This window comes from Pithys albifrons, chromosome 2, assembly GCF_047495875.1.
Source record: "Pithys albifrons albifrons isolate INPA30051 chromosome 2, PitAlb_v1, whole genome shotgun sequence".
Lineage (NCBI taxonomy): Eukaryota > Metazoa > Chordata > Aves > Passeriformes > Thamnophilidae > Pithys > Pithys albifrons.
The window spans coordinates 89,002,641-89,017,059 of record NC_092459.1 but is presented as its reverse complement, the minus strand read 5'-3'; the positions used below and the strand labels follow the sequence as shown (position 1 = coordinate 89,017,059).

Here is a 14,419-nt window from a genome sequence, read left to right as displayed (position 1 = left end):
GCAGTTTGTTGCCAAGACTACTGAAATGAGCAGTGCTGAGGTGCTGTGCCTCCCAGGACTGCAGGAGCCGGGGAAAGTGTGACTCTGGGTATGTGTGGTCCCTCCTCACATGGTGCAGAACCTTTGCCACAAGCTGCAGTGGTTGAAATAGCTTCCTTGGAAAGGCTGTCTGGACAGCTGAACTCTCTTCATCTTTTGTCTCCTCTGTGGATCTGTGTCAGGAACACATACCCTTTGTTTGTCTGTGGTGTTGCATCATGGCACAAGAAACAGTTTTAGTAGTACAAACCCAGGGTTTTTTCCTTTCTTTGGAAAAGTGAGTAATCTTGTGAGTAAGAGTCTCGTGCGCCAAGAGCTTGCTGTGTGTCCATGAGCAATTTGTGTGTGCTGTTTTGCTAAGAGAGACCTCAGATTTTCCAGCTTTGTTTCAGTACCATTTTCCAGTTGTTTTTTTGTTGGTTCCCCCTCCTGCCCTGCCCCCACCCCCAACTGTTGCTTGTTGAAAGCATCACTTGAAATAGCAGATGTCTAGAAGTTATCAGATTCAGTGCTAGGGTTGCACTGAATTGAAGCACCCAAAATCTGTAACTGTCTTGGGAAATACAGGCCTTGATTTCTCTGTTTGCTCATTCCTAGCAGAGAAATTGTGTGTCTTCATAAAGCATTTGAAAGGCACTGTATGAGCATAGAGTGGCACTGTGTGTTAGAGCAGCATGACAAAGATGCCTTGCATGTGTAGGAATTTTTTTCCTTGGGGATATTGTCCTGAAAGTCATCAGAACAAGAGGGAAAGCCACATGTGCAAAAACTTTCCTGTCAGCCGGAAAAGTAAGGAAAGTACGGCCATACCGCTGTTGGTCAGCTTCTGTTAAAGAAGGTGTTGCCATTTTGCAGGTATGTCACTGGAGCGCTCAACCAACTCAATTGCCTCACGTGCTCGACTGTGTGAAAGGGAGGAGGAAGTCATGGCTTGTTTTGAGAGAGCGTGTGTCATTGCCCGGGTGTTCTTGCAGGAGCTTGAGAAGGTAAGAAATGTGCTCAGGGTGTTGCCTGGTGGCCTGGGTGAAATTATCAGTTTTGACAGAAAAAAAAGAAAAAATTATAGGGAAACGTGAAGTGATTGTAGACAGTGAGGAATATGAGAATAAGTTGGAAGGAGTAAGGTGTGTCAGTAAAATTGGTTGCAAACAGGCCGTTCAGCTTGTTTACCTGTGGTAAAACCCAAAATACTTCACATATGCTCAGGTTGTATCTCAAGTTTAGCTCATACTAAGGAAGGCCTACAAACTTGCATGGCAGGTGCCAACATACCTGCTGTGTGAAACACAGTAGTGGATATTGAGATCCCTAATGAGCTGAAAGAAACTGTTTTGGGTCAGCCTTAGCACTTTAATTGCCAGTGCTTCACCTTCTGCAAGTGAACCAGGAGGGGTCTAGATCATTTAGAACCTACATCCACCATCCTTGGAAGTGTTCAAGGCTAGGCTGGTTGGGGCTAAGAGCAACCTGGTTTTGTGGAAGGTGTCCCTAGGAATTGAGCCCAGCACTGAGCCACGTAGGTAACAGGAGCCACTGATTTATTGGGTACGTGCTTAGAGGTCTCTGACTGCAACTTTGCCAAGCTGATTTTACAGAACATACCGTGTGCTTCCAATGCCTGCCCTTGGCCACATGTTATGCTTGACATAGCAGTACTGAGGACAATGCATGTTATCTGTTTTGTAACTGAAAGGCCCTTGACCTTCTGACCAGATACTTCTGCTTTTCTAAGTAGCAAAGGTGCATTTCTGTTTCAGGTTTTGGTTTTAACTGAATTAAAACAAGAAAAGATGAGCTTAGTGCATGGTTCATAATTGATTAAGAAAGCCAACTAACAAGTTGTATAGTCTATTTCTCTGTAGGAAAAAGTTTAATGACTTTTTTATTTCAAATTAAGTGCTGTCTTTCCATTGTGGAAGAATGAGTTCCTGCCAGTACTGGGCACTGTAAATTTTGTTATAGACAGCTAGGGTCTGTGAAGAAGGGAAAGAGTTTGAACTGTGATTCTTTCACTGAGAATCATAGGATCAGAAGGGGTGGAAAAGACCTCTGAGATTATTAAGGCCAGCTGTTAACCTAGCACTATTGTGTTCACCACTAAACTGTGTCCCCAGGTGCCATGACCACTTGCCTTTTGAACACTTCTAGAGGTGGTGATTCCACCACTTCCTTGGAGAGCCTTTTCCAATTTCTGACCACCCCTCTCAGTGAAGAAATTTTTCCAAATACCTGATCTAAACCTCCCCTGGCACAACTTGAGACCTTTTTGTCTTATCCTGTCACTTTTTACCTAGGGGAAGACTGACCCAGAATACAACTACAATCTTCTTTCATGTTGCTGTCTTCTAGACACAGAGACAAGAATGCAGGAGTACTCATAGATGTACTAAAAGGTTATAGTCCTTCTCCAGTCCTAGATGTAACACTCTACTTTGGAGAGTTCACATAGGTCAACTTGCAGCAATGACAGCTGCTTGTTACTAGTAAGGAAGCACAAGCAAGAAGAATTTGATAGAAGAAACAAGAGGAAAGGCTCATCTTCCATCAGTACTCCTGGTGGCTTACTAACTCTTTGCAAAGATTTGTGTTACATAAAACTAGATCTACCTACTAAAATGTTGCATTGATATTTCTGTGCAAGGTACTGGATCTTTGTAGTTTTAGTAGGACTTCTGAAGCTGTTGGTGTTAATGTGTAGCTTTCTATTTACTTTAATTAAGATTGGAAAGTAATAAGGGGTGGTGTTTCAAAACTCATATTGCATGCAGAATATTTCATAGAAGGCATTTTATAGTTTATTTTAAAATTGACTTGGTAAGGTTTTTTAATAACTAATGAGAAGGTAAGTTTTCAAGTAGTCTGAAGAGGAATCTGGTGGCAGAAACTAATGTTTTATTGTTGGAGGTGTCATGGCTTATGAGGACCTGAATAGTTGAAGCAGTTGTCTGTAATCCCAGGTATTTCTTTCTTCCCCTCACAGACCTTAAACAATACACATTCAAGGAGTATCAAGGGCAGCAATGTGACTTACTCCGAGTTTGAACTTTCCTACTTTCTGGAAGCAGCTCTACAGAGTGCCTACGTGACTCATTTGAAGAAGGGGTAGGTGGATGCAGATGTTAATAAAAATAGATAATCTTGCACGTTTTGTCTCAGAAAAGATGAAGGGTTATTTGTTTTTATATGTTCTGAATTTTTTTGCTGCTAACTCACCTCAAGTCCCCTCAGTTATCCTTTCTTTTCTCCTATTCGTGTGTCTCTGTCGCTCTTAAGAGTCCTAAGCCTCTTTTTTCCAGACCCACAAGTAGGGTGAAGTAGAACAGTTTTCTTGTCTTGACTCAGCTCTGCTCCCTGTGGAAATGAGGGGAATTTGACTCTAAAGTGAGAGGAATTTAAACTGCTCTTAAAATGTGCAGCCATGGCACCTGGTTTAGAGTTCAGTGAAGTCTTCCAGGTAGTTTCTTTCATTTATTTGTTTGTTTAAGCTCGTAAGTGTCCTGGTCAATACTCCAAATCTGTGTGTTATAGTGTGGAGAATGGAAGCAGAAACAGTGCTGCTCCAGGGTATTTATTATGCCTCTGAAATATAGCTCCCAATGAACATAAGAAGGGTAAGAAAAGTTAGTATCTGCAAGCCTACAGTCAATTTCACCTGTGGAAAACCTTCTCAAGACCAGTAGAAGAGACATTGTAAGTGTCTACTTCCAAAGATCATCAGTGAGAGCACGCTGTTCCCTAAACCAGGCCATTCATTCAAAACATAATCAACTCTGATTATCTGATGGAGAAATTGTCATGTGGGAGAGTTTCTTCAACATGTGTAAACAGTACTTGCAAGAATCCATCCTTTCCTGCTCCTGTTTTTGCACCATATTATCCCATTTATTCTCAAGGAATCAGTTACTGAATTTCTTACTGCAAGTATTTAATTTTGGTGGTTTTTTACCTGCTGAATAAAATGGAGAAAGCAGAAAATGAGAAGATTGAAAAATCCCAGCAAAAAGTAGTTTAAACTCTTCTGTAGAAAATTGATACCATTTTTTGATTCTGTTGAAGGAGGGTTGTTCCTTGTTTAGGGATATTTCACTACTTTTTTTATCCCTCAAGAGTGATTTTAAATAAAACTCTGAATAGCCACTGTTCCCCATTCTTTCATTAAAAGCCTGCATGTAGAGTGTAGCTGTACCCACAACCATATCCATAAGAGGTACCTTCAGGTAAGTCTTGTTTAACCCCAGGGCTTACAAAAACCCAAAGCTCTATGTTGTCAGGCAAGTACAAGTTCATGCATAAAGAAAGAATGGACTTACAAAGCATAGTCTCAGTATCAGCTTAGCAATAGAGGACAGGTATGTGGTTTTCCCAGGAGAGCTGGGGATTGACCAGCTGTGGCACAGCATGTTCTTTCCTAACTTTTTGTTGTTCCCATGGCAAACAAAAAGCTTGGGTCTTGCCAGTAAGCTCATTAACTATGTAGTAAAATAAAATCTCTTTTAGAACATATGGCAGTGATGTCCTCTAGGCACCTTTTGAATACCAAACTCACTCATGTTCACTTTATTCAGCAACATTTGTTTCTTCATCACTGGTGAGTTCAATATATCTAGTGGGATGTTTTAGCTTTTACTGTGGGCCCTGCTTGCTCCATTGCCATGTTATTTTAATGATAGCCTTAAAAACAAAGCACCTCCCCCCAAAAAAACCCCAAACAAAAGCAACCCACAAAAGACCCTACAGGAAAACAATTTGAAGCAAAATACATGTGTGAATTATTCAGTGCTTTGATTATAAGCTGAATTGCTGCAATAGCAGCAAAATGTTCTTCGTAGCTGTCTCCTGATGAAAGAGCATCCCAGTCGGTGCAATGGAGCTCCTGTGACTGCAATGGGAATGGAATCCCACGTGCTTCTCACCTCCTGCAGTGCAAGTGAGAAGCACTAGCTAGGGATGGAAGAGTCGGTGGGATAAAAGGAGTCCAGTGGGACATGGCAGCTTGTCTCTGCCACCGCAGCTGATACTCATGTATGGTTTCTGCCACGAGAGGGCATAAGCAGCATTGGGATATATTAAGAAAAGAGGACGGAAGTAGGAAGAACCTTTTTAGGATGCTTCATGATTATAATAAATTTCTCCAGTGGATATTGAACAGCTCAAAGAATTGCTTTTATTCTCCTTTTTGCTTCCAGCATGTCCAGTAGGATAATGACTGCTCAAGCTGTTGGGGTGTAGGTCCTGTCAGGTGGGATGTCCTTCCCCAGTGGCACATGTGTACAGAAGGAATAGCGAATGCTTTATTCTTGTCTCAACAGGCAGAAGAGCTGATGGGTATGAGTGGTGGTGTTATACTTTGTTCTTGCTGACAGGAACAGACGTGATCTCCTTGGAGCATGGTCAGCGTTGGCCTTTTCTCTTGCAGTGTGCAGTGGAAAGAAGGCACCAGTAGGAAAGAAAGGTCTGGTCTGCCCTTCAGCTGTTGAGCTTCTAGATAAGGACCAGCAGGTATTGCAGGTGTACAAGTCCCAGGTGCTTTTAAAGATGTTTACTTAAAAACATTGTGTTGCTGAAGACACATTTCCTGCAGTTGTTCACCCTGCTGAAACCCAGGAAAGCTTTCTTTTATTCTTCCAGTGAGCAGTGTTGATGCTGTGGATGCAGAATATAGGAAGGCCGATGTTGTAGGAGGCAACCAGTTGTCTTTCATGTTAGCACTAGATTTTGATTTTTGGTTGTTTAGGGTTTTTTTTTTCTGATGCAGATGTGTGAAGATTAGACTAATTTTTTTACTACCCTTTTTTTTCAGAGTATTTAACAGGTATTACCACTTCATGCTGTTAGGGAGGCTTTGGTCAAGATGCTTTTAGAATTTTCAAGGAGGCTTCACCTTTGTGAAGTAATGATTATGCTGCTCTCTTAATTGCAGTTGAAGTATGCATGGAGTTCCACAGGCAAGACAAAGTCAGAGTTTTCTAGAGGATGTGGTTGGTTTTGGAAGCTCTAAATTGGGACACTTTTGAAGAAAAAGAATTTCTAAAAAATTAATATTAAGCATTCATTAGAACTCGGGTTTCTTTGTGGTCCTTCAAGTTAGGACCTGAAGTACTTTGGAAAACCCTGAAAAAATGCTTCATAGGGAAAGCTTACACAGTTGTTTCTTTTCCCTTCTGCCAGTTTTCTAGAGTGCTTAGTTCCCTTTTGGAAATTTTGTAGGAATCTGTTGCAAGGGCATTTTGAAAGAGTAACTTCATGTGTGTGTAGTTTTACAGTAATGTCTAATGTACAAAGGCAGGGCTGTCCTTGCCAGACTATTCATCTCTTGTGAGGAATTTTTGTGGGTTTTTTTGATATTTATCTCCTCTTCAGTCATCACAATCTACCACCTTATCCAGGATACTGCAACTGGTACTTTGAAAGTGAGTATTACTGTCTGCTAGATGGATCTAGATAAGTGCTAAGTTTTTGGTTTTATTGGGTTGGGGTTTTCTTGAGTGCCCCTCTGTGTTAGATTCTCATTAGGAAACTAATGTTCTTTGTTGTACTTACTTACCTTGCCTTGTATTTGAGGCACACTTCTTCGGGTGTGTTTTGTGTCTGTGCATGAACAGCTGTTTAAGGAGAGGGTATGATTTCTTAGAAACCTGAGTGAAATGCAAAGATGCCAAAGGAGGTGGGCAGAGGCAATGGTGTTGCTGCTGTTCCTGTGCTTCGAGTACAGCTTTACCCTGGAGAGGTGACTCTGCAAACTGCCATGTATTCTTCTCAAGGTGGTCTGTTCCATGTTGTTGTTTTAGCAGCTAATTGTTTTAGCAGTAAATCAGTGGGGATGAGAACATCATCTTCTGGTGTCTGTGTTGTTGGGGGACTGCCTCTGTGCACTCTGGTTTATTGTCAATATTTTTCCCAGCAATTTGCATAGAAAACAATGTATTTCTTTATTTTCTTGTATCTTAAAATTCTGTGTGTAGTTAGCCAAACTATGACATAAATGAGGTATGAGTTCATGGACTGGTGATTAATTACTCTTGTACAAACAAAACATATTTTTATGCCAAGCTGGACTGACTGGATTCTCAAGGTTGCTCTTTGTCACAGTTTTTGCCCACAATTATCTGTGTTCTTCTTTATTAGATGAGCTGTAGCTGAATCCTAAACTGCATTTCATCATGGTTTTCCTAAATGGCGTTCTGGCCACTTCTGTGGCTAAACCAAGGCAGTTTAATGATCATGTACTTTTCCCTTCCTGTTCTTCCTTGTTTCTTTTTCTGGCATCTTAGCAGTACAATAGGGGCCTATGGAATCTTGCAACTCACTTAACTTCTGTGATCTGATGTTCACTAATGACGCCATGGCTTGAGGCAGCAGTACCTGGGATTTCCAGGTAGACCTCTATCCAAGTCCTGCAGAGGCTCAACACGTTTTAGTTTCTAATCTAGATAAGATCAGATGGATTCACTATGGATTGTCAGAGGTTCTGTGTTTGCATCCTTGTCCACTCATCTATGTACATGTATTTCTGTTCAAGTACATACTTTTTGTTTACCTCTTCAGGTCCTAATTTAAAAAAATTCAAGTGTGCAGCTAGTATATGAAGGACATGCATTAATGGAACAGTAAGTTCTTTATCATTATGAGTAGAGCAATTCATTTGCTTAAGTGAAATGTATGCTCAGATGGTGTCCTGGCTTTGAAGAGCTGAGAGGAAGGACAAACTCCTGTAGTGAGGTATGTTTGCAGAATGCTGGCAGGTGTGCTCTGTCTCCTCTCATGGCTTAAGAGTGTTTGATCAAGTTCAAAATATAGAGGCTGCCAAACCAAATCCTCAGTCCTGTAGAACTGGTATTGTTGTCATATGCGCTGCTCTGTATGTTTCAGAATTGAGAACTCAAGAGAGCAGAGTTGGGTGCTCTTTGATAGAACCTGATCACACGACCACCTGTCTTGGGAGGTGGTGAGTCCTGGATGCTCCTCCTGTGCGGCCCATTTTGCTCTCCTGCCTTTTGTTAAAGGCATTCCTAGGCATTTGTCATGTGCTCCACGGTTTCAACTCTGACTGTTTGCAGATGGGCAGCAATTTGCTGTTTATTCTTTCATTCACTTCAATGTGTCAAAATTCCTTCCGTTTCTTCTTCCCTTCCCCCCAGACCAAGATGTTTCTGCCATGAGGCTTAACTTGGTTTGTGGCCTTGTCTAAAAAGTGGAACTGTAATGGTGCGCTAGTTCTCTGGGAACTGTGTCTTTTTATCACATTTATATCACATTCCATAGCTTTTTCATCTCTTAAGTGTGTGCCAAATGCGAAATTAATTGACTTTGCAAATGGTCGCTAATCTTCTTTCTCATGGTAGTTAATGCAATTCTTTGGCACTTTTATGAAGACAAATACTATTATGCTAACAAGAAATCTGAACATATGCATTTTTGAAAACTTTGTAGGACTATTATATACCATAACCCTTCTATTCAGCCTTTTAAGGAGCCCATGGATGCACAGGAAATGCCAGTAGTTTTCAATAACCAGGAGAGCAGTTGGGCAGGTGTATTTTGTTTACATGGGAGAATGTATTGATTTTGCCTAATTGTAAACACCATGTGAATAGTTCTGTTGGATTTGGTGTCACTACTTGAGCATAAGTAACACCACATGCTTTATTGCTTTCCTCAGTTTAAGATCCAGAACTGCATCTTTTTTAGAATATTCTATTATAGACCCCCTAAAAACCATCTGGTGTCTTGATCATGTACCTGGAGAACTTGCTGAAGCGCTTAACTCCAACTTAAAAAAGCTTCCTTGAGCTTTTTTCCCCTTTGACAAGTTGAAAGTACATCTTTTACTTAGGAGAAAGTTAAAGGGAAAAAAAAGAAAGCATCTGACTTTATCTAGACTTTATCTGTAGGGGCAAGTCTGCAGTATGTTTGCTCTTGCCTTACTCTCTTGCTTGGCTGTACATTGTCCATGATTAGGTAATGTGCAGATTACCTCACAGTTTAAAATTGAGATGAGTATTGTTTGGAAGTTAGGCCACATGCATTTGCATTTTGTGACTTGATGACCACAAGCTTTAGGGGGTGGCATTTTATGTAGTCAAGACTCATGGTAAACATGATCTTGTTTTATTCCCCTACCCCCCCAAATAATTACTGTTTATTCTTTATTTTCATCAAATTTTTGCCACTGATTGTGGAGTGCAGTAAGGTTTGCAGTGCATAAAAGTGGACACAAATACAATCTGTACTGCTTACCTTCAAAATTTAATCAGTTTGACAGAAAAGGTTGTTATAGCTTTTTTTAAATGAAATTTAGCTTTCTTCTTGCAGAAAATTCTCCTGGATAAGTTGAAATGGCAGTTAATGTACCAGTACTTATGCTTCTTTTGTTGTCTTGTACAACAGTGCTGCTTTTCTGATAGCTTGTATTTCTTTAGGTATCTTCCACCCTGCAGTGAATGTGCATTGAACCATTTTGCATTTGCCGTGGTGGTAGGGCCATGTCCTTAGCCTTGAACAGCTTATAGGCTGACAGTGTGTTAACTATTAGCATGTCCAGTGTTTAATCTTTCCTCTCTGCATCTTTCTGAGTGCACAGATCCATGATTAAGATACCATTTGGCAACTAGTCAGCTTTAATTGCTCATGGTGTACGCAGAGTAATGTGGTGTTGGTTTTTTTTTGCCTAACCCTCTTATTGCAGGTTAAGCTGCGCTTGCAGACAGTTACTGCAACTTAACTGCCTGATAATAAACTGTTTAAACCACTGTAATTTCGTCATGTGCCTGGACCATCAAACATAAGGCGTTTAAGCACCACCTAAAAGGAGTCATCATATAAAAGCGTCACATAAGCTCAATATAATTCAAACAAGTGCAGTCTGTGTGTGTGAAGCAGAGATTCAAATGCTTTTAAGGAGCAGCATCTGCTTTATAAATATGAGCTATGAAAGGCTTCCAAATGTCCCCTCTGTTCATCAAATGTGAATGTGATCTTCTCTTAGGAACCATCTGGAGTAGGCATGCTACAGTCGCTGCCTTGCTCTCTGCCATTGTCCTGTCTGTGCCTCAGAGTGACTTGTCTCACTACTGCACACTCACTGATTGTTTCATGGGTTGTTTGAACATCAAGTTTGTTGCCAAGCTTCAGTACATCATAAAAACATTTTGTCTCTGATGTGCTGGTTTTGAGGGTTTTTCATATTTTGATTTTTTTCCTTTCTGTTTTTCCCCATAGAAATATTGTGAAAGGAATGAGGAGTCTGCGAGAAATACTACGGACTGTGGAAACAAAAGCTACTCAGACCTTCAAAATGGTAAGGGAATGGGAGATGGGAAGGTGGGGCCATCTGGTGTGCGGGAATTCTCTCTACTGACCAGTGCAGTTGCACAAAAATGTGTTTTCCCTCATTAGATTGATTGCTGCCTTTTGTTTTTTTCCCCCTTTTGGATGTGATGCAGCAAGTGATCCCCAGAGAAACAGAGATGTATTTAGCTTGACAGTGCTGTCCTCAGGTGATGCTTTGTTTTCTTTCTCAATTCCAGTGTGTGCATGCACACCTTTCTGCATTTGCATGTGGAAGCATTAAGTACTTCTGGCTCTTGGAGCAAGTGAGGCTTTTTTAGACTGAGGTTCTTCTGTAAAACCCACTTCAGTACAGTACAGAGTGATTTTAGTTGTTTTGAATTTGTTTGGTGTTGGCATTCTGCATCCTTTTATCCTTAATGCCTCTGCTAAAGAAATCATGGAGAGAGTTAGTTATGTGCCTGTTCAACTTCTTAGACCTCCAACTGGTTTTTCCCTGTCTCCCCATAAGAGATCTTGTCCAGAAGTTACTCAGGAGGTGACAAGGTCAACAGCATGGACAATAACAGTCTTGAGATTGTGAATGAGAGTTTTGCAGCACTAAAAGCATTGATATTCTTACGACTAAACTTGTGCTTGGTTCAGCATTGTGTTTTGTGTAATTTCTAAAAGGTTTGGCAAGGAAGCGGGGGCATGGGTTCACATGGCATTCTGGAGAACACGGATGCATGTGGAAGCTTGTGCAGGGAATTAGAGGAGGTGACTTCAATAATTGTCCACTCAAATGGTTGCATCCTTTTCCAGACTGAGATCAGGGTTCAGGGATGTTTTCATGCTTGCCTATTTTGTCATTTTGATGAAATGCATCTCATCTGCTGCTCCTGTACCATGACAGAATGTGGCTCAGTTGCTTCTGTCCCTGCAACTGGGGAGAGCTGTACAACACCCTTGGGGGATTTATCCCTAAGGGAACTCCAAAAGTGTTCATTCAATACTTTTTCCTGGGATTTCTATTTTACTGCAAATTACATTTTCATTTTCTTATTTATTTTTAAAGAGCTGTCAGGAGGGCAAAGGGAGGAACGTGCTTAATTAAACAAGTTTTTCAAACATGAAAGTAAAACACAAGATTTTTTTTTTTTTCTTAATTTGTGGGATCAGAGTGTTCTTCAAGCATAATGATGCTTTTTTTAGCCAAAGGCAGTAATAACATAAATCAGAGTCTTGACATGTTCTGGTTTGTTTGGTCTTATTCAAAACAAGAGTGAAGCTAATTTACACAGCTACTGTACTGTATGTTAAAATCAAAGACACTAGAAGTCTTTGGTGCTTGCCTTTTGAAAGGCTTACCACAGACTGTACTCCTACTTCTGTGTGAACCAGTAGAGATCTTTCTATTGCTGGCATATTATTTTCCCTCCCCCCTAAGACTGTAGGAAAAAATATAGGAGAGTTGACTCCTGAGGGTAAAACTGACTAAATAATTACACATTGAGATGATAAAATGATACTGGCTAATGTCGCAGAGCCCTGGGCCATTTGCTCATAGTTATTTGCTATAAAAAGCATAGAAAAGCCTAGTTAGAAACAGACGGCTTTCTATAACTTGTCAGTAGGAGGGCATGGAAGGTCTTGGGATTTCCAGGGAGCTGTATGTGACAATATTTTTTTGAGACACTGTTATACATTCAGATTACTGCCATTTGCTGGCTACATCTGTGAAACTTCCTTTATGGTGTTTAAGAAACTGGGCACACTGCTGTGGTTGCATTTGAGACTAGTGCAGTGAATTTGTGTGTGGTGCAGCAGATGAAAATCAAGAGCTTTGCATCAAAAGAAGGTATTTTTCTGAAACTGGTAACAGGAACTTTAAACTCAGTGTGATTTATTTGATCATACAGATGTTAAGGTATGACATTTCTAACATACCTGCCCTGGTATTTAACAGAAAATGACTCTTGGTGGCCTTGTAACAATCTCAAAGTCTACAGTGCATATGAAATACATAAGCAGTAGTCAGAGAACTTGCAGAATACCATTTACAAGTATTACGATGGAAGGGCTGAAGTTTCAGCCTGCTTCTGTTTTGTGCTGTGTTCACTTTATGTGGTTTGCTGCTGAGGATGCACAGAAGGTACCACCCATTTTGGTGTCTCTGAGCTTGTTTGCATGCTCATCTATTTACAGTGCAAAAAGTTAGAGATTTGTTGGGTGGCAGACTAGGACAAAAGTCAAAGATAGATAACTTGACTTCACAAAATTTGCCCCCTTTTGGGCTCAGTGTGCCAGGTACGAACTGGAAAGCAAGTACTTACGGATCCTTGGCCACTTGATGGTTAAAAAAGTGCATGTTACATCACTGTCTCAATGTAAAATTCCTAAGCATCTTCGCTCCTCCCTGCATTAATTCAACAGAAGGAGAGAAGCAGTACTGAGATCCAACTATTAAAGGCTACAGGAAGAGCTGTATTGACAGATAAAAGGTTGAACTTTTAAACCTAACACAAAAGTAGCGTCTTGTCTGAGACTTGCATACAAACTTCGGAGCCTGAGAGTACAGTGTAGTGTCATCATATTAGCTCAGTTGGTTAAAACTTGACTGTAATAATGCCAAGGTCATGGGTTCAATCCCCTCTGTGGGCCATTGACTTAAGAGTTGGACTCAATGATCCTTGTGACCCTTCCAACTCAGAATAGTCTGTGTGTGATTCTGTGAATATAGTAACTTCTGTGAGGTTGTCTCAGCAGTCTGTGTGGCAATTGGTTGCCTTTGTTCACCAAAGCATCCCTTGCTGTCAGGCTTTCTTGGTACTTTTTTCCTACAGCATTGCAACTAGACCATGTAAATGCAGAAGCCTGGCCTTTTCAGAGGAGGAAAGAAACTGCCACTTTTGTAGACTTTAGCAGCTGATTTAGCTTCTCTAGCTTTCTGAAAAGTGGTGCTGGTACATCTCCTTCCCAAGGTGGAACATGGGGAGAGGTGAATCTTTTGTGTTGGAGAAGACTTCGCTCATATAGGTCTTTTTCTGTACTGTTCACTGATCTCTAGACTGCAGCCAAACAACTAGCCCAGGTACTTCTCCATTCCCTCAGTGAAGACTGTTACTGGAGCCCTTTATCTGATCCGCTTCCTGAGTTTGTGAACAAGGAATATCAGTTTTATGTTAACCATCTACTTTGTCGGAGGCCCCAGCTGTACACAGAAGAGAAGTAAGTGCTTGTTTTTATTTCAGTTTATTGTCAGGAGGAAGGAGGGTGTTTCAGCACTTGCTGGTACTGCTGATTGTGTCACTGATTCATGTAGTAGTTTTGTGTCATCTTGTTTTTAAACTTCCCATCAAAAAGTCTGCTGGAAAATTAAAACTTAAACTTTGAGTGTTTGATGTTTGGGTTTTTTTCCCCAGGAAGAAGAAAATCAAACAAAATAGCTGTCTTTGCTATAAAATTCAAGTAATCCCTTCATGGTTCAGTATAGCTCATCTAAGATATATTGCAGAGCTTTTAATTGTGTGAACTTGCAAAAGAAAGTATTGCCTGGCAAATGAATTATGCATGAGGTGTTTCAAGTTACAGTTTCTCTTGTGAAATGAGAAAGAGGCTGACAGGATAACTCTTGACCTTCCTCATAAAAATGTGTTCTGTCTTTCAGTGTGTACTGTCCTCAAGACAACGTAGAAGAGGCTCTTCTTCTCCTCTTAATCAGTGAGTCCATGGTAAGCCAAAAATGAATTTGTAATATTAATAGCTCAATATAATATCTAACACTTCCATGTCAAGTCTTCTGGTTGATTTTGTTTAGAGAGGCTTCCCTAGATAAACAGAAGCCAAGGTTTGGGTGCGGAATGGCAAATGCTGTCTTTTCTTAGTGAGACCATTTTTTTTAAATGGAACCTGAAGGAAGGGTTTTGGGAGTTGTCAAGAAGAGGAAGTGACTGCATTCATCATAGCTGCGTGCAGGTTCTGACATCCAGATACACTGCCAGTAGAGAGATGTTTCCATTCAAAACATCTGTGTGGATTTATGGATTAAGAGTGAGAGGAAGGGAGCCTTGCCTAAAGCCAGGCATGATGGTGGTGCCTGCTCTCTGGCATT

The 14,419-nt window shown here is 40.7% G+C and overlaps 1 protein-coding gene across 4 annotated transcripts in view; it reads left to right on the top strand.

Moving 5' to 3' along the window:
• The window catches only part of TTC7A (tetratricopeptide repeat domain 7A), a 176,389-nt gene that overhangs the window by 19,890 nt on the left and 142,080 nt on the right, over positions 1–14,419 (top strand). For all 4 annotated transcript variants that reach the window (XM_071577114.1, XM_071577106.1, XM_071577097.1 and 1 more), the window contains 5 exons: positions 895–1,025; positions 3,020–3,141; positions 10,258–10,336; positions 13,376–13,536; positions 13,976–14,039. In XM_071577114.1, coding sequence (XP_071433215.1) covers positions 895–1,025; positions 3,020–3,141; positions 10,258–10,336; positions 13,376–13,536; positions 13,976–14,039 — 557 coding nt within the window. The remainder of the gene's footprint in view (positions 1–894; positions 1,026–3,019; positions 3,142–10,257; positions 10,337–13,375; positions 13,537–13,975; positions 14,040–14,419) is intronic.